Below are 22,259 nucleotides of genomic sequence, written 5' to 3'. Positions count from 1 at the left end.
AACAGAAAAAGAAATTTTAATAGGAATTTATAAATTAGGATAAGTTCTAATATTTGTAACTCATTGTTCAAATATCCTGAGAATTGAATATATAGGTCTAGAAAGTATAATATCGGTATTATAAGTGAACATGCACTTTTCACCCAACAAAGATTCTATCATAAATTTGATCTCACAAGGGCTGAATATCGAAAATTTGTCAGTAAAATCAGAAATGTTAATGACTGGTGACTTGTAAATAGATTGACAAATGTGGTAGATTAATATCCCACAAATTGGTCTGTTGATTTCTCCATTTAGAGAAATAAAACCATTAAAGGGTTTAAATTTTGTATCTATATGCAAATATAAACTTTCGTCTTTCAAATTTTTTAATTTATTAATCCGTTTATTAATAACTTCATAAACTTTTTTAACCTCACTTTCAGAAAATATCGTTGTGAGTGAATTAGAAGACCATAAAAGCCATATTCTTGTTGGAATATTAATCGGAATTTTTAAATCAGTTGAATCAATATTTGAATTATATTCAGAAGTGGACTCATTAAAACATAAAAAATCACTTTCCAAATCATAGGTCGTGTACATCCAATAATCACCAATCGGAACCCTCGTACATATTCTAGTAAATTCCAAGAAAAACATTAGGTGGTAGGTAAATGGAATTTCAAATTTGTAAATCGCAACTCCGGGGTCTTCAATTTTACAACTAATTCTTCTGAAAGTCTCAATTGATTTATTGTCTAATAAGAGAATAAAATCCTCAATGTCCCTAATAGAAAAGAATCGTTTTTCATCCTTCATTTTTATAATAATCATTGAAATAACATTTAATACTATTTTCGTTGTTTCGGAGCCATCATTTAATATATCAAATATTTGCTTCATAATTTCTATTATAGGGTCGAAAGTTTTATTTCTTTTTAATTCTTTAATTTCAAGTTCAGAATAATTATTTAAAATTCCTGTAATTGAAAAATAATAAGGTACTTTATTAATTTCTATGGGATCAGAATCAACAGTACCAATAAACGGGACCTTTGGAATATTTGTTGTATTTAAGAATTCTTTAATGTTATTGTCACTTAGAGAGTCTTTACCTGTATAATTAACAACTATTTTAGAAATCAAAGGGTTTGTTTTACCTTTTTTCTGTGTTTCATGAGTATTAGATATTATTTCAATTTCCTCATCTACCTTGGATAATTTTCTAATCTTTCCTAAATCGTGTTGATCTTCTACAAAACCAAGTCCATCATTTTCTCTCTGATTAATTTCATAGTTAAATTCTTCCAATATATCAATATCTCCATTCTTAGAATTTGTTTCCGTTATTTCATTCAATAGCCTTAAAAGATCTTCATTTGTTTTGTTTGTTGCTTTTACATAAAAGTCCTCATCATCCCACTCAATTTCAAAGGTACAGTTTTCATCTAACAAATTATTTAAATGATTCAGAGCATATGGGCCATCAATTTTGTCTTTAACCGGAACTCTCTTACTGGTAGAAGATGAAATTTCCAAATCCGCATAACAAAGATCAAATATTTCACGCCATAGTACTGACTTTCCAAAACAGTTAATTAGCATATTTCTAGAAAAAGCATAATTTTTCAAGGAGTAATTCTTAGCTTCTGTTTTAAATTCGTTTTGTTTATTTAATTGCTTTAATATGTTTCTTTTCACACAATGTTCTAAATAACTATTCACAACATCTTCGCTCATTCCAAAATAAAAATTGTCAATATTATCGAGATCATAAATATATTTCGGCGTAAGCAATCCTGATTTTATTCTATTAATCATTAAAAAATTACCTGTATCTGAAAATGTGTTCATTGAACTACTGAAATCAACTGTTTCAACAATACTTTCAGTTTTATAAAAATTTGGGTTCGTTTCATTTATAAGTGAATTTTTCATTTCAATATCGGTATTTGATTGTGAAGACAAAAAATTTCTCCATCTAATTGAAAAAGAACTTATTTTTAAATTAGAACTCCAACATATTCTTTGGCCCTCTTTCATTTTCAAGGTTTCAATTAACTTTGAATTTAACGGATAAATTGTCTTAAGACAAGAAAAAACAAATCTTATTGCGGATTCAAGGATTAAATTATTTGTTCCAATATTATCCAATATCAGAGATTTTATTCTTGAGAATTGTAAAGTGTAAATGTTATTTTCCTGATTTTTTTTATCGTTACAAAGCAAAAATAGTTTTTTTAAATTGTTAATTTTATTTATATTTGAATACTTCGAACCAATCTTTTCGCTGATAAATAAAATGAAATATAAAAGTGAAATATCTTCCTTACTTAATCTCAAAAATGCCCTTAATAAATCAGTTCTCATATTTTTTCCTATTTTATGTTCATATTCCTGATTTGTATCCTCTATTAGATGTCTTAGTGAGATAGGAATATAGTTTTCATTAATTATTTGAACTTTTAATGAGGAATTCAAATTCAAGTTTGTGTTTTTTGAACTTATTGTCTGAGGTCTTTGTATAGTATACATTGATGTGTTTATTGTTGAAATATTATGAATAACTTTGTAATGAGAAATTATTGCAGGATGTGTAGAATATAGGGCATGACAAATATGACACTGATATTTTGGATCTCTTATAGGATGGAAAATAACCTTTCTTAAATTTTCCTTTTCATCAAACGAATTTTGTCCTACTGAAATTGAGTCAACAACACGCAATAAATATCTTAATGTTGTCAGTGGTGCAATAGATAACTCATTAGAAATTCGCTTTATTTCAGGTGAGGCCAGGGAAAGTACAACAGGAGTGTTATCATTTCCTGTTTCGGATTCATTTTTTCCAATAACTAGTCTTCTGGCGTAGCCTTCTAAATAATTTCTTTTTTCAAGTGGCAACAACAGATTAGTTTTCCAGTGTCTTTTTAAGATCATTTCTGGTAGTAGTAACGAATATTCTTTCAGATTTAATTCTATTATTAATTTTTGCGTTTTCAAAGACTCATTATATAACATCATCCAATAATTTTCCAGTTCGGAGTTTTCTTTTAAATTGAACACCTTTTCTTCGTGTTTAATGTACTTGATTAATTCTTCATGAGAAAATTCTGAAGAATTAACAATTAGTGGAATTTTAGCATTAATATGAACTTTCCATTTTGAATTAGAAATTGATATTGTGTCAATAACAGAACCTTTTGAATTTGATTCAACATCTTCTACTGAATTGCCCTGATCTTTTTCATTTTCACATGACAATAAATTGAGTTTAGCCAACAAATTCAACATTTTAAATAAAATATGTGTGGCCTTCCTAGTTCTTGATTCAACAGTATTTCTAGTATTTTCAGCTTGGTCATATTCAGAGATATTCTTTTTTAAGTGAGTTTTTGTAAGTTTCTCATATATATTTTGTGGTATTTCTTTCAATTTCGTATTTGAATCAAACATAAATGAGTCAGAACTTCCAAACATTAGATATTCTTCGATAAAACTTGATCTATACCCAAATCCTATTACTCTAAGAAAAATATCAATGGTCATCTCTTCAAGTATTTCTTTTGTTGAAAATAAATAAGGTTCTTTATCACCATGAACAAGAGAAATAATGTGGCAGTGAAGAACTTTTAGTCTTATCATTAAAGGGAAAATAAATCCATAATGTGCAAGTATCTTTTGATTGAAGTTAATAAAATTCATTTCTTTTATATTAGAACCAAATTTTATAGTTCCTCTTGCCAAGCTTGAAAATCCTAGATTTATTCTTTTAGAAGGAACGAACTTTTCTGAAGAAGTCAAATTTGAAAAAGTACCAGGAATATTCAAATTAGAAATGCCGACAACTTTTTTTGAATTTGAACAATTATTCAAGTTAGAGTTATCTATTTCTATATTTAATGATGCAACCAAAAAATTGGTATTTACAACAACACTTTCATCCCCATTTTCAGAAGAAATTAGCTTTGGCTCAGGCAAATCGTTAAATTTACTATTTGAATTATTAATCAAGGTACTATCTAATTCGTTCAAAATGATATCTTTAGATCCGTTATCATTTGGTTTAGGAATAACTGCAGTAGAAGCATCGACAATCGCTGCTACATGAGAAAGTTCTCTCTTTCTCTTTTCTATAGCATGTTTTGTCGACATAGACCTCTTATTCTTCAATTCGAGTGCTTTTAAATCACGTGCTTCCTCTTCCGTAAACCTTTTAGATGAAAAGAAAACTGTGATGTCACCTGATTGAGGATTAATTGTATTCTTATCAGATGATATAAATGTTTCTTTTATTGTATCTTCAATCTCTTTTAGCTTAAGTAAAACACGCCTAATTGTTTTTCTATCTGGGCCCTTAAGTGTATTTTCTGCTTCAGAAAATAACTTAGTAAATTCAGGAATCGTAAGAATACCATGTTCCTCAATCCAATTTTTTGCTAAAACAAGTCTTCTGACAAATTGCTCAGTGAAGTTTGAAAGATCATTATTTTTGTTAGGAAATGCCTCATTAAATATTTTGGAAATTATCGAAGTTGATCCCAATGACGTTTCATTGTTACAAGATATTCCGTTATTTTTCTGACAAATTAAGGTATTATCATCCTCCATTCTTGATTTGCTTGAACAATAGTAATATCTATACATAAATGTTCTATTGTAGCGTTGAGGAACCTTGTAAATAATTCCAATTTTACATAAATCTGTCAGTAATTTTCCAAGTCTCTTAATGTTTATACCAATAAGTCTTACAAATTCAAGTGAAACCATCCCAACTTTATTACTTGCACGTATTAACCAGAGAACTTGGTCTACCTCGGTTAACTCGGATATATTTTTCACATTAAAATAACTATTTTCTTCAATAACTAGATCTGAAAAGACACCCTCATTAGAGAACTTTTCAAAGTCATTAAAAGGGGTAAAATTATTTTGAACTATCTCGTTAGAACTGGATAATTCATTGATATTTGGAACTTCAACTTCAGTTTTAATTGTTAATTGATTTTTCGAATATTCAATATTTGATATTGGAAATGCATCTTTTAAACATAGACATGGGGAATAGGATTTTGTAGCAGGGTTCCATGCAAATACACGTATTACATTTCTTGTTAAAAGAGTATCTCTAACCTTATTAAAAACTTTGTTAGCAGTTCTCTGTGAGCATATTAAATGATCTGCCGAATTTTCATCATGCAAAATCAAAAATCCTGTGCAAAGCGTTCTAATATCCTTCTCCCAAGCAATCTTTCCTGGTGCTTTGTGTTCAAGAATCCTTACTATTTCTGCACTCAAAGGCTGTACATGCTGACACCAAATTAATTGTGAAAGTTCGCGTGGAATACGATTAAAGTCAAAGAATCTGGTAAGCCAAATAATTGCAGAAATGTGACCACCAGACATTTGGCTGGAATCTTCTGAAGAAAATATTTTTTTTTTGTAATTTACAGGCATTGGAATGGAAAACCTGACAATTACATCATGCTTATAAAGTGATTTTAAATGTTGAAAAACCATTTTTGGATCCATATTAAGCATCCTCGATATTTCATATTGCCAACAGCCCTCAAATCCTTTTCCTGCAATCGCCATATATACAGCAAGTCTACCTTCAACTTCTGATATATTAGAGTAAATGTTTAAATTTAAAACGTGTCTCTGTAAACATTCATTTGAATAAAGTCTGATCCCATTAAATTCAGGTGACTTCGATAGAGCGTACTCAGTTGAACATACTTTACCATTCCTCACATCTGTTGCTGTTACATTTGGATGTTTAATAACTCCATTGATTATAGTTTTTCTTATATTAGTATTTTTTAATTGAAGATCATGCTTGTTAAAATTGTCTGTTATTCTAAGGCGTACCTTATCAATAAGTTCTTTAGGAAAATATCCATTTCCACCAGAGAAAGATAGCTCCTCTAATGCTATTCTTACGAAAATCACATCCATCAAAAAGAATATAAAATCTCTGGATGAATGAAGTGGTAAAAAAAAATATAGCGCCCAAGAAAACATGAAGATAGGCGATTATATTGTTAACAATTAAATACTATTATGAACGAAAAAATACTTAGTTCACTTGCTATTGAAGAGCTGAGAGGAATTGAGAAGCGAATCTTGAATAGTGTGTTAAATCTCCGAAGTTTAATCAATGAATTAAAGAATGAAAATGTCAGATTATCCCATAAAAGTTACGCACTAAAAAAGAAAATCGACAAAAACAAAAAATATGCAGGTAGTATTGGTAACTATATAATGAAAAAAATTGGAATAGATATTTCAAATAAAAGAAACTTCGTTGGAATTCAAGAGAGTGAATTGGACAGTAAAACTGATGACAGTATTGTAATCAATGAGAAAGTTGCAGAAACTTGTATAAATGAAGATAAACAATGTAAAAATGAAGTTCAATCTAAATTCAGTGAATTTCGAGGTGAAACGGAAGAACCCAATTTTAAAGTGAAATCCAATATTAGCGAAAAAACCATAACTTCAAAAGAAGTAAACTGTATTGCGAGCAGAGAGATTGGGAAGTCAACTTTAATTATTGAACACGGATCAGGAAGGAGATTCGAACTCAATATTTTATTAGATGTAGATAAATTGGCGAAAATAAGATTTTGTAGGTTTATAGAAGAGTCAGAAAGAGACGATTTCGTTGGAAAGGTAATAGAGAATATCGGACTCAAGTCCGTATATTTTGACTGCATAAAGAACTTAATAATGGATATTGAAAAAAAAAACTTTTACAATATACATGAGGTTGACATAGCTGATTTCGACCCATGGAATGGGAGAACACCTTGAAATTATTTTCATCGGGTCCGAAATTTGACTTTTGTAGCCCGTGTCTGGGCGGGTTAATGGCGGTATTTAATGTAGACGCTTTATTTACCTTTGCCTGTCTCTGAAGCCCTCGTAAAAAAAAATCTGACCCGGTATAACCTTGTAAACATTTTTCTCTGAGAAAAATTCAAAATCATTAAGAGTAAGTACTTTCAGACAAAGATGGCGAAGGGAAAAGTTGTTATTGATTGTCGTGGTTCATTGTTAGGACGCCTAGCTTCTGTCATTGCAAAGGAACTGTTAAATGGGCAGAAAATTGTTGCGGTAAGATGTGAAGGGATCAATATATCTGGATCTCTCTACAGAAATAGGATGAAATATCAGGATTTTTTACGAAAACGTATGAACACTAATCCCAGAAAGGGGCCATTTCATTACCGTGCACCGTCAAAGATATTGTTCAGAGCTGTAAGAGGTATGATCCCTCACAAAACATCCAGGGGTGCAGCTGCCTTAGCTAGACTAACAACATTAGATGGGTGCCCTGCTCCATTTGATAAGGTTAAACGTGTTGTAGTTCCAGCCTCTTTGCGTGTATTAAGATTGAAACCACAAAGAAGATACACAGACTTGGGAACATTGTCGTCATTAGTAGGATACAATAAATCCAAAACAATTAACGCCTTAGAGGATAAAAGGAAGGAGAGATCGCACGCATTCTTCTTAAAAAAGGTTGCGAAGGATAAAGCCTTTAGAAGTGCCCAAAAGTCTGTCTTCAGCAAGTTATCTAGAGAGGAGCAAGAAATTCTAAGGGCTGTTGGTCAGGAATAAAATGGGAATTTTTTAGAACATTAAACTCCTTTTTTAGAGGTATTCATATTGACATCTAGTTGAGAATGATCTATTATCTTAATTCTAGAGCCGTTATCATTTTTTTGGATTCCTTTTGATCGAGCTCCGGCGTCAACGACTTGGAGCGAACACTAGAATATGATATCGCCCTGGTAGAGTTTGTAGGACTAAATTTCCCATTATATTTTAAAATTATTTTACTGCCTCTTATTTCATTTTTCTTTAATTTAAAGGCGTTAGTTTCTATCTCTCCCCAGATGTAGCCCTCCATTGATTGTGTGTCCTCGGCGGTTCGTATGTGATAGTTAATCCTCTCGAGCATCACGAATAGTTAATAGCCAAAGTGACAAATAATGTAATGATACTTGTTGGCTTTTATGTGGGTCACAAGCTTCAAAGTCCCTGAAGGGGCGAGAAAGATATTAAACGAAAGTATGGTGGATGAAATAACATCTTATCTACCTATAGTTCTTGCACTCAGAAGGTGGCAGCTTTCATATTGTTCCAAGTTACATGGCATATCATTTGGTTCGTTCTACAGAAAAGTATCCGGTAAAGGGCCTAGTATCTTAGTAGTAAGGGACGCAGATGGTGTGGTATTTGGTGCTTTCATTTCCGAATCTATAAGAAATTCTGCGAATTACTATGGAACAGGAGAAATGTTCGTATTCACCTATAAACAACTATCAAGTAATAACAAACAAATGACCAATAAGGATGTTAACGGTGCATCAGAATGTAGCCAAGTTTCCAATATTGGGTCGTCCGATTTTTTTTCTGAGTTTGCTGTTAGAGGTTATACAAAAAATGAGCAGAATAAAACCGATTTAGAAAGTAAAATTGAACAAGATGCAAGAGAAAAGCAAAAGCCAAGGTCCAAATTGAGTGTTTTTCCATGGAGTGGGAAAAATTGCTTTTATATATACACTGATAACTCAAGAATTGCAATAGGAGGAGGGGGTTCCTATTCATTGGCAATAGATGGAGAATTCTTCAGAGGTTGGTCATCCCCATGTTCAACTTACGACTCTCCTTCATTATCTAACAGAGAAGATTTTCTCGTAAACGCCTTCCAAGTTTGGACACTTGTAGACGATCACCAATGAAAAAGCGTATAGTTATGAAAGTCAAGTGCTGAATTCAGAATTGCAGTTAAATATACATGAAAATACAGATAAATTTTTAACTGTTTATATATTATAATATCTTAATGTTTTTCAATCTTGGAAAAGGATCATTCACAGAGAACACAATTACCTGATGTTCCCATGAAATGTAACCTTTAACATAACCTAATTTAATCAAATTAGCACAAATACATGCCATCTCATGTTGATCAAATAATTCATCAGATTGCCACTTGAAACCTACTTCGAATATTGAAAAAGTAAGCTTATTTGAATCTCCTTTTACATTATTGAAGCACCAATTGCGAATACGTTTCATCAAATTTCTGTAGACAATAAATTTTACCCTTTCAACACAAAGTATTGTTCCATGTGCAATAAATATCGATGAATACTTTTCAAGTGCTAGTTCAAAAAGTTTGATGTTACCATGTACTAATGCCCTAGATATCTCTACGTAATGTTCTAAATCGTACTTTTTAAGTAGCGCGATGCTTGGAATGAATCCAAGCCTAAGCTTCACTGGTATTAAGCACTCTAGAATATTCCTTTTTAATTTTGTTTTTTTTTTACCACTATGGCCGAAAGCCCACATCAACTGTTCTTCCGCAAGAGTAAATCTATCTTGTTGCATGTAAAGTTTCCCAAGAAAATAACAAAATAATACCATTGGTCTTCGAGGAACCTTCGATAAATTTATATTTGAAGACTCAATATGCTTTAAAAACGTTGAAGCCATTTGCATGTTTCTAAGTTGCATACAACATTTAATACTTTCAGTCATTAGTATAACGTACCCTGCTTGTCTGTCCTCATCGCCCCTAAATTTACCGATTTGTTGTCTGATTGAATTGAGAACTGAGATCTGATATCTATTTTGATAATCATCGCTCTCCTCATCTTCAAAATCACCAGAGTTCAATTTAGAGTCTGCTAAAATACCTATTTTTGATATAAGAAGACATGTAGACGATAGTATTGGGACGATCCACTGACAAGGCATTGCATCCGGATCTCGATAAATTTCAATCCAGCTATTGAGCAAAGCTGTTCCATTTGCAAGTACTGTACCCCACTGACAATTGGATTTATATATTTCTCTATTTAATTCCAAAAAATTCTCAACTAAAGTTAGCAATGCACCTGAAAATGTTAAACTAGAGTTCTGAAAATGTTTTTGAGTAATTACTTTTATATCTTGTGTAGATAGAGAAATAATGTTACCCCCATCAAAATCTCTAAAATTCCTAACACTAAAAAGATTAGACAATGACTTTCCATCTCTTCTATTTATCACAGACTGAACACTAGATATCCACTTAAAAATGTGACTGCATTCCCGAGCTAGCATATTCGACTATTCTCACTTCACTGAATAGGAAGTCACGAAATTGCGCCAATCTTTCGTTTTGAAAAAAAAAGTTCAAGGACCCATATGAAAATAACTGAAAACAATGGTTCGCTATTGAATTTTATAATTCATAAACTAACATCTAAATCAGCTAAAATATTGTTTTATAATCAAACTTGTTTATATTCTAACATAATTCCACTTAACGGTATTGTAATCTCACTTTTAATAACTTTTACAACAAACATATAAATTAGCAAGGATTTTAACTAAGAGAAAGTGTAAAATTATAATACAGTCAATAAATGTTTGTACTAAATAAAATAAGCATCCCACCAAAATCGCCACATTGTCAATTCCGGTTAAAAATTTTCAAAATCCACCAACATGCATACAAAAGTTTTTTTTTGCGGTATTTTTTAGCGCCCATAATCTCTGTCCACATGAAAATTAATCTAGGCAATACTGATTATCAAATCAGTTCATTCTCTTTTTGTAATTAAACCCAGTTTTCTTTAACTTTAAATAAATATAAAAAGTGAGCAATGGATGGTACTACTTCTTCTGGAAAGATAGGTGGTAAAGTTGGTGGAAAGGTTGGTGGTAAGGGAAAGGCAGGTTCAGGAAAAGGAAGCAAGAAGCAACCAACATCAAGGGCTGCTCGTGCAGGTTTACAATTTCCTGTTGGTCGTATCCAACGTATGTTGAAGCACCGTATCCCAGGAGATTGTCGTGTGGGCTCAACAGCTTCTGTTTACGCAGCTGCCATATTGGAATACCTTACTGCAGAAGTACTTGAGTTGGCAGGAAATGCCTCCAAGGATCTTAAAGTGAAACGTATCACACCCAGACATCTCCAGTTGGCCATCAGAGGTGACGAAGAACTTGATTCTTTAATAAAAGCAACTATCGCTGGTGGTGGTGTTATCCCTCATATTGAAAAGTCTTTGATGGGAAAGGCATTAATAGGAAAGAAAGGTAATAAGAAGGGAACAATGAGTCCATAAAGACGCATAAAGACACCATCTATTAATTTGGAACAAACTACAGAATTTTATTAGTGACGTTATGTAGTTTTACCCAGGTTAGATATTCGTTTAAATTGTTTGAGACTAGATTGAATCCCTTAAATTTATTTAAAGTCGCTTCTATTGTTAGTTTGCGTTTCCGATTTGAATTTTCTAATCATTACACCGTAATTGTGAATTCTTGCGGTGTTTACTTCAAGAATAGTTATTTGTTCTCTGATAAATTCCAGTGATTTTTGGTATATTTTTATTGTGTTTCTTGCAGTTGAAAGGTTTGAATTCAGTACTTCAATAGCCTCCTCTAATGAGTACTCTAGTATGGTATTTGCCTACAAAATTATTACGTCAATAAAAAGAAACAGATGGAAACCTACCCCCAACCAAAGGTAAACGCTATTTGATGGTATTGAAGTCCCTTTTGCAAGTAAGTTGTCTGCAATAGGGAAGTAAAAACGATCCTTCATAACGTCTGAATTCTAAAAAGTGAAAAATTTACAACAGTATACGCAATATTTAAACTTACCAGTAACTTTTGTCTCTGAATTACAGTTTCTAATGCTAATTCTATATCTGGTATTTTTAAAACAAGAGATTCCTGTTGTGCCTTAAAGGAGTTTTCCATTAATTTATATTTCCTATTTAGTAATTGAATACTCTCTATAATGTCGTAAATTGACTTCTCTCCAACAAACTCTTCAATAGAGGAAATAAACATAGCTTTTGGGATATTACCAGGTCCATATTCATCTTTGACAACAAGATCAGAAATCATATTCGAATTCTTTTAAAATACAAATTATTTTTTTTCATGTTACCGCAAGTAGGTTTTTGGACCACTTTTTTTTTTTTGTGGGAATTTCAATGAATAACAGAAAAAAGATTATATCTTTATTTTTACAATGTATGATTCTTGTAAAGGTATAGTTTGTAAAATTTCACTTCTATATCATTATTTTTCTAAGGTTACGAGTGTCAAAGATGCCACAAATTTTTTAATAGTTCTAAATGTACGTTTATTTTTTTCTCAACTCAAACAATATAACTTCTATAGGAATGCACCGGGAATTATTTTGAAAATATTTTTGAATTAATCGATGCCTGCAATGATGAATTAAGAACGCTATTGATGGAAATAGTTATTTCAACTGACGAAAAAGGTGTGGAATATATTGGGATTAGGAGTAACATAGAGAATTCAAGTAATATTTTCTCTCCTTGTCCAGAGAATTATGCCTTACTTTCACTAGGAATTAAAAAGTTCGATGAATTTAATGAATATAAAGGTAATTTTTTTTCTTTGTTTTGTTACAATTCTAACTACATTAATAAGATCTATTAAGTTATATTGTTTCAAAGGGTAAGATTTTTAGAACTATACTTTCCAGATTAAAAAAAATTAATTTAGATGAGCCAGTATCATTTGAAGAAATTTGCCTAAACAAGGACTTATGGGGAATGAGTGAAGAGTGTGGTATGTTTACTTTTTATTCTTTCTAATTAATTTTTGTTGACATTAATAGTGATAGAGCTATTGTTATTTCTGGTGAAAGAAAAATGGCTCATGTCCACAGGAAATAGTTATACAAAAGGTCCTAGAGCTTATACAGAATTAATACTTGATAAAATTACATGAATTAATAACTTTACATTATATATACTTATTACATGTTTAATATGCGGTTTTTTTTTTTTAACACGGATGGGTGTTCCCTGAATATTATTTGTTATAATGAATGAACAATATAACTATTCTTTAGGACTAAATTCTTTGAAAAATAACTTTAGAAAGAATAATGTATTTGGTGAACCTCCACCAGACTATGTCCCTGGAAAAGGTCGTGGAGCAGTTGGATTTGCAAGTGGTGTAAGTAGAGATGATTCTTCAATTGTAATAGAAGCAGATTTCGGTGATTACTCTGACACAAAATTTGATAAGTTTTCTGGTTTTAATGAGGTTTTATTTAAAAACACTAAATATGATGATGAAGACAAACAAGCAGATAGTATCTACAATATGATTGATGAAAAACTTGGTTCAAGAAGAAAGGTTCAGAGAGAAAAAAAACTTAGAGAAGAAATCAAGAAAATGAGGGAACATAGACCAACAATTCAACAACAATTTTTGGATTTAAAAAGGTCTTTAAGAGATGTTAAACTTGAGGAGTGGGATGGGATCCCGGAATCAAATGATTATATGACTAAAAATAAAAAAACAAATTATTTTGTCCCAATTCCAGATCATGTTATTGATTCTACAAAAAAAGACTCCATTGAAAGTTTGAAGAAAAGTAGCAGCAATTCATGTAGTAGTGAAATAAATTACTTAGATTCATTGAATGAACTTGGAACTGCAAAAGGAAATATTCTCTCATTAAAGTTGGATAAAGCTATGGATAATGTTTCTGGTCAGTCTGTTATTGACTCTGATAGTTATCTTAGTACATTAAATTCTATAAACATTAAAATGAATGGTGATGTTTCTGATATTAAGAAAGCCAGATTGCTTCTTAAATCTATAATTAATACAAACCCAAAACATGCACCGGGTTGGATAGCAGCCGCAAGGTTTGAGGAAGTTGTAGGCAGAATCTCTCATGCGAGAGAAATATTAAATAAAGGATGTGATATGTGTCCAAAGAATGAAGATATTTGGTTAGAATCAATAAGATTAGGGAAACCTTGTGACATTAACAAAATACTTTCTAATGCAATAAAAAACGTACCTAATTCTACGAAGATATGGTTGGAGGCAGCGAATAGAGAGACTACAAAGAATAAAAAGCTTATTATAGTCAAAAAAGCTCTTGAAATAATACCTAATTCATTAAAATTATGGAAAGAAGCCATATCTTTAGTTGATCCAGAATCAGAAAGACATCTACTTACGAATGCAGTCAAGTGCGTTCCGCAGTACGAAGAATTTTGGTTGAAATTGGCATCTATTAGTAGTTATAACGATTCACAAAGAATATTAAATGAAGCCAGGAGAGAACTGCCAACAAATCCTGGAATTTGGGTCGCTGCAGCAAAACTTGAGGAAAGTGTGAATAAAACTGAAAAAGTTGAAATAATAATAAAGCGTTGTATATCTAATCTTTCTGCCAAAAGATTTGTACATTCAAGAACAGATTGGCTGGAAAAGGCTGTTCAATGTGAAAAAGATGGCTTTCCATGTACATGCAACTCTATAATTAAGAATACAATATTTTTAGGCAACGAGGAAAATGTAAACAAAAACGAATTATTTTCAGATATTGATAAATTGGTTGAAAATGGTAATATAGTGACTTCAAGGGCAGTGTTTGAGGCCTCTTGTTTAAAACTAAAGGCAAAAAAAAGTTTTTGGATGAAATGGGCTGACTTCGAAGAAAAATTCGGTGGAAAGGATAGAATAGATTCTGTTTTACAGGAATCATTAAAACATTGTCCAGGAAAGGAAGTTTTGTGGTTGAAGGCTGCAAATAACCAAGCAATTAATGGAAATATCGAATTAGCACGTTTCATTCTATCAAAAGGATATACTAGTGTCAGGGATAAAGAACAAATAATACTTGCTGCAGTCAAACTAGAGAATTCACAGGGTGAAACTCAACGTGCCAGGACCCTTCTAGAAAGAGAAAGAACAAGTTATCCCACTATAAATATATGGATAGAGTCAATTCAACTGGAAAGGAAACAAAAGAATTATGACCTTTGTATTTCATATTGTTCTGACTCTGTAAAATCGTTTTCAAACTCACCGGAACTTTGGTTATTATACGGAAAAGTACACAATGAAATACACAAAGATAAAGTAACTGAAACTGTTTCTATACTTGAAGATGGGGTAAAATACTGTCCTAAATCTGTTGATTTATGGCTTGCGATAGTTGATTTATTGATTGATGAAATGAATTGGAAAAAAGCAAGGACGGTGCTTGATTTGGCTCGTTCAAAAATAAAAGGTCAACCGGAACTCTGGATACAGACGATCCAACTCGAAAGAAAGGCAGGAAATAACTCCTTTATACCACAATTAATTTCAAAGGCTCTTAAGGAATGTCCAAAATCAGGTTTATTGTACGCTGAAAGTATTTTTTTTGAACCAGAAAAGAATCAAAGATCAAAGTATCTCTCTGCGCTTGAACTGTGCGAAAATGATCCATACATTTTGTCTGCGATCGCAACTTTATTTTGGAAAAAAAATGACAACATCAAAGCAAGAAATTGGTTTGAAAGGGCAATTGAAGTTGACAATAAATTAGGGGACACATGGTTAAATTTTATTACCTTTGAATTATTAACTGGTAACAAAGAAACACAAACAAATATTATTCAAAAGTTCCTTTTGTCAAATCCTGAAAAAGGGTTTGAGTGGAATAAAATAAAGAGGGTTAATTGTTCATGGGACCTATCTCCTAGTGAAATATTAATTAGATCATTACAATCAAAGTACAATATTGTTTGTTCTGACCATTTCTCAGCAGAAATTAAAAGTTTGCTCGGAATAACTTGAACTTTCCATTTAATGCAAAATGTGGTAAATTCCAAACACAATTATTTGTAAGAAAGAGGTTTGGGCTACTTAATTAAAATATCAGAACCCATCTAAAAAGTATGTTTTAATTTATTTAGATTCTTAATTATCTTTTATATTTAATATAATTCTTTTTCTTTTTTTTTGATAACATTTTTTGAATCATCACCAAATTACACATGTGCAAATTATAATAGATGCATAATAAAAATCGTTCTGTAGATTATGGTTGCAAATTAAGTCTATTAAAATGCAAATCGATAGATAATAATAATAAAGAAAAATCATTAAACCTTTATGGTAATGAAAAACAAGATAATCTACTAGAAAATAGAACATCGTGCATATGTCTGAAAAATACGGATGTCATTATTGATTTCCTTGAAATTGAAGACTATATCGATATGGATAAAAGAACATGTAACCGTATTGAATGTAAAAATAAGATTGAGCTTGGAAGTGAAAACAAATTATTTTTTTCAAGAGGTTGGTCTAGATACCCCATAAAGTTGAATATTTTTGAAACTGAAATTTCAAAAAATTGGAATATATCGTTTCACGGAACGACTCACGAAGCAATTAAAAGCATTGTTAGAGATAGGAGATTAGTTATTCCGAATAACATAACAGTACATATAAGACAGGGACACATTCCAGATCAATTTTTTATTTTTACTTCTCCTTCATTAATATATGCAAGCTTTGGGCTTTATTCTGCACCATTCAAGTTGGAATCGAGTGAAAAATGGTGGCAAATAGTAGTTGAGTTGACACAAAAACCTGGGACTTACATCAAAGAATGGGAAACCAGTGGATTAGGTATGTATAAATTTGATGAAAATATTGGAAATGACGAACTTGAGTGGAAGTCTGACAAAGAAATGAGTAACTTTGTTAAAGCAGTTCTAATTAGGGAAATTGAAAATATTGAACCACCTATTTGTTTGTATCCCATAGGAACATATTTTTTACACGATAAAAATTGGTGGTACCAACCTTATGATGGCAACACACCATTTAAGCCTGATGAAATAAATTCAATTTGTAGTTGTTTGCTACAAAGGGGAGCCAGAAAAACGGGGTCAATGTGCCCTGTTGATTTCAGTAATCGTATAAAAAAATGTCAGGGAAAGTTTATTTGTAGATTTATACAGTCAATAACAAACGTGAATTAAAAGTATTTTTATCAGAATAATTATGAATACTTAAATTTTTTTTAAAATGAATTTTAATTTTTTTTACCAATTTAAAGACTCTTGACATAACTTGACTTGTTTTTTTTCACAATATTTCTTAATCAAATTGTCATATGAAATTATGGTATTGTGACCATCATCCCAAACTATTAAAATAGCATAGGAGCCCATAATGTCAATCCTTTCAATTTCAAGAGGAACAAATTCTATATCAATGCTCTTTTGCTTTCTTTCAACAGGATTGTAGCATAATGCACATTTGCATAACTTCCTAAGTTCAAAATATTCAACTTTAAAATCGTGATAAAAGACTTTTTTGGGGTTTTCATTGATTATTATGTCGTTTAAATCTTCAGGAATTTGAAAATATACGATACGTTCTAAATTATCAAAATTAAACTTTGGTTTTATTGAACCAAACTTGTATTTTGACAGTTTTCTAACAATGTAATCGCAAAGAGTCTTAAATTTTAATAATATATCATTTGTTTCATTTACAGCAATTACGAAAGGAAAATTTTTTTCAAGAGAATCCGAATAAAATATGCATTTTGATAAATCTTTAGATAAAGGAAACCTAAAATTATTTTTTAATCCATATTTCTCGCAAATACTTGAAATATCGCCTCTTGAAAATACTTCGTGTTTTTTGTTACAACCATCACAAATAAAATAAGACATATTTTCAACCAAGGTTAAAATAGGTATATTTAATTTATTAAATAAATGAATTCCTCTTTCTACGTCAGAGATACTGAGATCCTGTGGAGTAGTAATAATAATTGAACCATCGATGGAAATAGTTTGGGCAATTGAAAGCTGGATGTCACCTGTCCCAGGTGGAAAATCAAGTATAAGATAATCAAGTTCTTCCCAAATTGTTTCAGTAATTAATTGTGTTACTATTGATCCTGCAATTGGACCTCTTATAATACTTGAAACCTTATTGTTATAATTTGAATCGTGTTTATTGTTTAATAAAAAGGAGTAACTTATTAATTTAACATTTTTATAGTTTATTGGAACAAATCCTTCAAATGTTTCAATGTTATTATCAATGTTGTTATTTTTGCAAATACCCCTCTTACTATTATTAATTTTTATAGACTCTGAATCACTTTCACTTGACTTTCTATAAAACACGGTTTTGTTTTCGATTGGAATAAGTTGTTCCAAATTTGGACCATATATATCGCAATCAACTATTCCAACTTTTGCACCCTTTAAACTCAATGTAAATGCAATATTAACTGCTATAGTTGATTTCCCAACACCCCCTTTGCAACTACTAATTGCAATAATATTTGATACTTTGTGCAAGTTTTTGTGTATTTTTTCTTTTGAATGTGATTTATTGATATTTGCTTTATATGTAAAATTAATGTTTACATTGTTTATATATTCAAGATTTTCCTTTATTGCTTTTATACAGTTTTTTTCAAACAGATCCTTCATTGGACATACAGGAGTTGTCAACTCTAATGTAAAATAAACATTAGAAGTTGAAGGATCAAATGATAAATCTTTAACAAAATTGCAACTAACAATGTCTTTGTTTAAATCTGGGTCTATGACTTTTCTCAAGCAAAATAAAATGTCTTCATTCTTATTTACTAATATATTTGATGACTCAAAGGGTAGATCAGTTTCTTTTTTAGTTTCTACCAAAACTCTCACTGAATTAACCCATCCCAGTTCTAACAACTTGTTGTTTATATAATCTTTAACTTTAGAATCCCTTGCTAAAACGAGATTTACATTCCCATGAACGTAGTCATAGGATAAATCACGTACTAATCCAGAATCAATGACATTATGTCTTAATTTTTCCCCATCCTCTAATTCATCATCTAATGCAATATCACGCAGTTGTCTGACGATCTAGAAAAGTCAAGGAAAGAATAAATTAATACAAAAATAAACTTACTTGATCATTTAAATCCATTTCATTTTCAGAACAATCCGAGTCCATTTTTGTGCACTGATACAAAAATTGAGAGGATTAAATTTTATGCAATGGCGCTATAAAAACTATCAATATTAACTACAAAATCTAATATCAGTATTAAGTCATCAATATTTAAGTTATCTGAATTAAAATCACTTTTTAATATTTCCGACCTCAAGTATTCAACATAATTGTGTATCAATGAAAAAACTTTTTTTGGGTCATTATGTAAATCAGATGCGTTTTGTGTAAAAATATCAAATATTATGAATAAATCGGAATCAGAGTCAAATTTTTGATTGCAATTCAATTTCTTGAACATTATTGATGCAAGAGTGTTATAAAATTGATAGTAAGTTATCCTAGAAAAGTCGAAGAATGAATACAAATCCTTTAATTCGCTCTTCAAATTAAAATAAATTCTGTTCAAAATGTGAATTGAGAAGAGTAATGGACTTGTTTCTTTTATTGAAGTCGCTAGTATTTCTGTGTTACTAGAATATTTTACCCCATTATTTACTAATGATTCAATGGCTTCTCTAATTGATTTTATATCAGAAAAAAGAATTCTTCGAAAATCTTGTACCATTTTAATATCTGTATTTATATCATTTTTTATTCTTTGATCCAATAACAAATGTGAAATAATCGATTGAAATATTACTATTTCATCGGCAATTAAAAAACAGTTTTTCTCGCTTAAGTTAACCCTTAAAATAAAATTAACCAGGAAAATAATAGAAATATTTCTTGACAATTGAATTAAACATTTGTACCAAATGTGAATAGGGTTTAAAACAGGAATCCATTCTTGAACAAAATTATTGACTATTTTTTGAGATAAAAGTACAAAGCTATCTTCTACTTTTTGAGATGATTCATTTGACATATCTAAGGTTGGATTTTTTGAAATAGATTTTTCTCCAAAACTTTTACAAATATTTATTATTGAAAGTGAAGTGAATGAAAACCATTTACCAACAGATTTATATTGTAGTGATTTAAGTAACTCAATTATTCTATCCTTTTCAACTTCATCCCAATAATTCAATGATTCTTTATGTAATACATTTTCAAGTTCTATTGAAAATAGCCCTGCTATATATGATATTTGTGCGTTAATTCTATGGAAGTTTGATGGCGTAGGATTTAAGATTCTAAAGTTTAATTCTGTGTTTCTAGAACAACTACTTTCAAAATGTTTTATATTATCATATTCTGTATAGTTTATAACTCCACCTTCAGGTTGGATTATTGTTTCACAGGAAACAATAAAATATAATAATTTATTTTTAAATAAATCACATATTTGTTTCTTTAACTCAATATTATTAATTATTTTTATTTCCCTAAAAAAATGATTAATAATTTGAGAAACACCTTCATTTATATCACAAGTTTTACTTTCAATATATTTATTTGATGGAAGTAATTCATCAAACATAACATTGAATTTGTTCTTAATTTTATCAACATATTTTTCTTTTATTTTGTTTGTCACATCATAAATGTTATTGCTGTCAATTATTTTTGTCAAAATTTTTTTAGAAGATGAAAAGGAAAATATTTTGTTAATATTGTTCACAAAATAGTCAAACATATTTGATATTTCTGGGTACGAATTTATTATTACATGAAGAATTTGTTCCAGATTAATTGAACCACCTATTATTGACATCTCATCTATATTATTAGTTTGTAAGCTTTGTTTTATATTAATTGTACAAATAATATTAAATACTCCCTTGATAATCTTTAAAGATTTTTCCCAAAACAGAACTATAAAGTTTGTCTCACTAGTCGATTGATCAGTTCTTAATTTTTCATGAGTTATAGTATCTAAAAGACATACAAATTGTTTAAAAGAAATTATTATATGGTTTAGCATTCTTTCAATTACAGAAAGAATAGATATTTTAATAAATTCTGCTTTAACAATGAATTGTTCGCTAGGTCTGTTTTCTATTTCAATACAGTTCTGTAAAACATTTACATTAAACAACTGTTGTAATTTTTTCAATCTAATATCAACAAATGTATCTATGTGTTCCCATAACTCATTAAATTGGTGTAATATTAAACATCCAGAACTAGTGGAAGGAATATCCATATTTTCTATTCCACTAACTAATTTTTTGTGCCCATGTTGTCTATAAATTGCACTGAATTTTCTGAGGCATTTTATTTCTTCTTGTAATTCTTCAATAAACTCCAAGCTATGAACTTCATTTGAATTAATTTTATATCCAATTTGATTTTCATGGTGAAAGTTTACCATGTTCTCCAATTCAACAATCATTTTACTTGTTTTTGACATATTTACTGTCTCGGGAATTAGATTTTGTAACTTTTGAAATAGTTCTTCGTGTCTATTCTCATATCCAAAACATTTATTCAATCCAAATTGAACTTTTAGTTTATTGAACAAAGATATAAAATCAATTGTGCGGTTACATAGGTCTTGTATTTGAATGACTCGTTTTGAAATAAGAATACTTTCCTTTATACTTTCATATTGCTGAATTATTGGAATTGATTTTATTTCAATAGAATTAATATAATTCGAAATGAATTCACCAACTGATTTACAATTTGTTTCCAAATCATCTACTTCTTGGCATAAATTATAAATAGTTTTTACTTGACCTAACTCAACCAATTTTTCCTCCAATTGTTTATTAAGGTGATTAATCGCAATTTCAAGGTTTTTATTGCACTGAGAAATGTACTTTTTTCCCTTAAGTACGCAACTTCTAACAAATAATATTGGATCTCCTAATTCATTAATAAGCTGTTTTGTCACTTGTTCTGGATGATTCCGTATTTCACACTTGGTAGTGTCTTTTTCAGAAATTGTTGCATTTACAGAATTAGAATGATTAATACTAGCTGAGAGCATTTTGTTTTATAGAATTCAAGCGGAAATATATTTCCACAAAATAAAATGCCACATAAATATTGGAATCAGAAAAAAAATCAGAATAAAACATCCGGGAAGAGAAAAAGAAAGCGAAAAAAGTGAGGGACAGATTGAAGACATTAATTTTTGTTTACTTAATTACTTTATGAAATGGGACAGAAGATGAGAAGAGAACTTCATTATTTTGGGTATGGTAAGAAAGTAGTGATGCTACTTTTGTTGTATTTCATCACATGGATTTCTGGATTACTTTTTTTTGGAATTAACTTGAATTCTAAAATCTCAGTTTTGTGGTTACTGGTAAGTGGAATTAAATTAAAAAAGTTCAATAAAAATAAAACTTTTTTTAGTCACCACTTTTGTGTGTTTTCAGCCTCGGAGTTTACTCTTTAATTTCGATTTCAATTTCGTTACTCCAGTTTTCAAATGTTACTAAGGGTGGAGCAGATCTTGCTGAAGACATTTTGAGAGCTAAAAACAATTTATCTAGAAGAGGATTTAAGTTAGATGAGTATTAGATTAGATTAATCCCTTTTTTTTC

At 30.2% G+C, this 22,259-nt stretch overlaps 11 protein-coding genes across 11 annotated transcripts; 7 read left to right on the top strand and 4 right to left on the bottom strand.

Annotated features, from left to right (window-relative positions):
- Window positions 1–60: 60 nt before the first annotated feature.
- Window positions 61–5,943, bottom strand: FG386_003166 (uncharacterized protein; the record flags this gene model as incomplete). The annotated part of the gene is made up of 1 exon (XM_067342394.1): window positions 61–5,943. The coding sequence occupies one exon, from the start codon at window positions 5,941–5,943 to the stop codon at window positions 61–63; it is 5,883 nt and encodes a 1,960-aa protein (XP_067198540.1).
- Window positions 5,944–6,048: 105 nt separating this feature from the next.
- On the top strand, window positions 6,049–6,801 carry FG386_003165 (uncharacterized protein; the record flags this gene model as incomplete). The annotated part of the gene is made up of 1 exon (XM_067342393.1): window positions 6,049–6,801. One exon carries the CDS (start codon window positions 6,049–6,051, stop codon window positions 6,799–6,801), a length of 753 nt encoding a protein of 250 aa, XP_067198539.1.
- Window positions 6,802–7,002: 201 nt separating this feature from the next.
- Window positions 7,003–7,611, top strand: FG386_003164 (60S ribosomal protein L13a; the record flags this gene model as incomplete). The annotated part of the gene is made up of 1 exon (XM_067342392.1): window positions 7,003–7,611. One exon carries the CDS (start codon window positions 7,003–7,005, stop codon window positions 7,609–7,611), a length of 609 nt encoding a protein of 202 aa, XP_067198538.1.
- Window positions 7,612–8,009: 398 nt separating this feature from the next.
- FG386_003163 (Oxr1p like TLDc domain containing protein) lies at window positions 8,010–8,738 on the top strand (the record flags this gene model as incomplete). Its single annotated transcript, XM_067342391.1, has 1 exon — window positions 8,010–8,738. The coding sequence occupies one exon, from the start codon at window positions 8,010–8,012 to the stop codon at window positions 8,736–8,738; it is 729 nt and encodes a 242-aa protein (XP_067198537.1).
- A 91-nt stretch (window positions 8,739–8,829) lies between these two features.
- On the bottom strand, window positions 8,830–10,110 carry FG386_003161 (Csn12p/Rpn3p family protein; the record flags this gene model as incomplete). Its single annotated transcript, XM_067342389.1, has 1 exon — window positions 8,830–10,110. The coding sequence occupies one exon, from the start codon at window positions 10,108–10,110 to the stop codon at window positions 8,830–8,832; it is 1,281 nt and encodes a 426-aa protein (XP_067198535.1).
- Window positions 10,111–10,655: 545 nt separating this feature from the next.
- On the top strand, window positions 10,656–11,117 carry FG386_003160 (histone H2A; the record flags this gene model as incomplete). Its single annotated transcript, XM_067342388.1, has 1 exon — window positions 10,656–11,117. The coding sequence occupies one exon, from the start codon at window positions 10,656–10,658 to the stop codon at window positions 11,115–11,117; it is 462 nt and encodes a 153-aa protein (XP_067198534.1).
- Window positions 11,118–11,242: 125 nt separating this feature from the next.
- FG386_003159 (uncharacterized protein) lies at window positions 11,243–11,910 on the bottom strand (the record flags this gene model as incomplete). Its single annotated transcript, XM_067342387.1, has 3 exons — window positions 11,243–11,467; window positions 11,513–11,614; window positions 11,662–11,910. 3 exons carry the CDS (start codon window positions 11,908–11,910, stop codon window positions 11,243–11,245), a joined length of 576 nt encoding a protein of 191 aa, XP_067198533.1.
- Window positions 11,911–12,867: 957 nt separating this feature from the next.
- Window positions 12,868–15,633, top strand: FG386_003158 (Pre-mRNA splicing factor Pro1/Prp6 HAT repeat protein; the record flags this gene model as incomplete). Its single annotated transcript, XM_067342386.1, has 1 exon — window positions 12,868–15,633. The coding sequence occupies one exon, from the start codon at window positions 12,868–12,870 to the stop codon at window positions 15,631–15,633; it is 2,766 nt and encodes a 921-aa protein (XP_067198532.1).
- Window positions 15,634–15,851: 218 nt separating this feature from the next.
- Window positions 15,852–16,829, top strand: FG386_003157 (uncharacterized protein; the record flags this gene model as incomplete). Its single annotated transcript, XM_067342385.1, has 1 exon — window positions 15,852–16,829. One exon carries the CDS (start codon window positions 15,852–15,854, stop codon window positions 16,827–16,829), a length of 978 nt encoding a protein of 325 aa, XP_067198531.1.
- A 63-nt stretch (window positions 16,830–16,892) lies between these two features.
- On the bottom strand, window positions 16,893–21,697 carry FG386_003156 (uncharacterized protein; the record flags this gene model as incomplete). The annotated part of the gene is made up of 3 exons (XM_067342384.1): window positions 16,893–18,731; window positions 18,778–18,831; window positions 18,899–21,697. 3 exons carry the CDS (start codon window positions 21,695–21,697, stop codon window positions 16,893–16,895), a joined length of 4,692 nt encoding a protein of 1,563 aa, XP_067198530.1.
- A 183-nt stretch (window positions 21,698–21,880) lies between these two features.
- On the top strand, window positions 21,881–22,236 carry FG386_003155 (uncharacterized protein; the record flags this gene model as incomplete). The annotated part of the gene is made up of 2 exons (XM_067342383.1): window positions 21,881–22,018; window positions 22,069–22,236. 2 exons carry the CDS (start codon window positions 21,881–21,883, stop codon window positions 22,234–22,236), a joined length of 306 nt encoding a protein of 101 aa, XP_067198529.1.
- Between the last annotated feature and the right edge of the window lie 23 nt (window positions 22,237–22,259).

Source organism: Cryptosporidium ryanae (assembly GCF_009792415.1).
Source record: "Cryptosporidium ryanae isolate 45019 chromosome Unknown contig_67, whole genome shotgun sequence".
Taxonomy (NCBI): domain Eukaryota; phylum Apicomplexa; class Conoidasida; order Eucoccidiorida; family Cryptosporidiidae; genus Cryptosporidium; species Cryptosporidium ryanae.
Note: the sequence above shows the minus strand (reverse complement) of the source record. Positions and strands in the feature narration are given on the sequence as shown.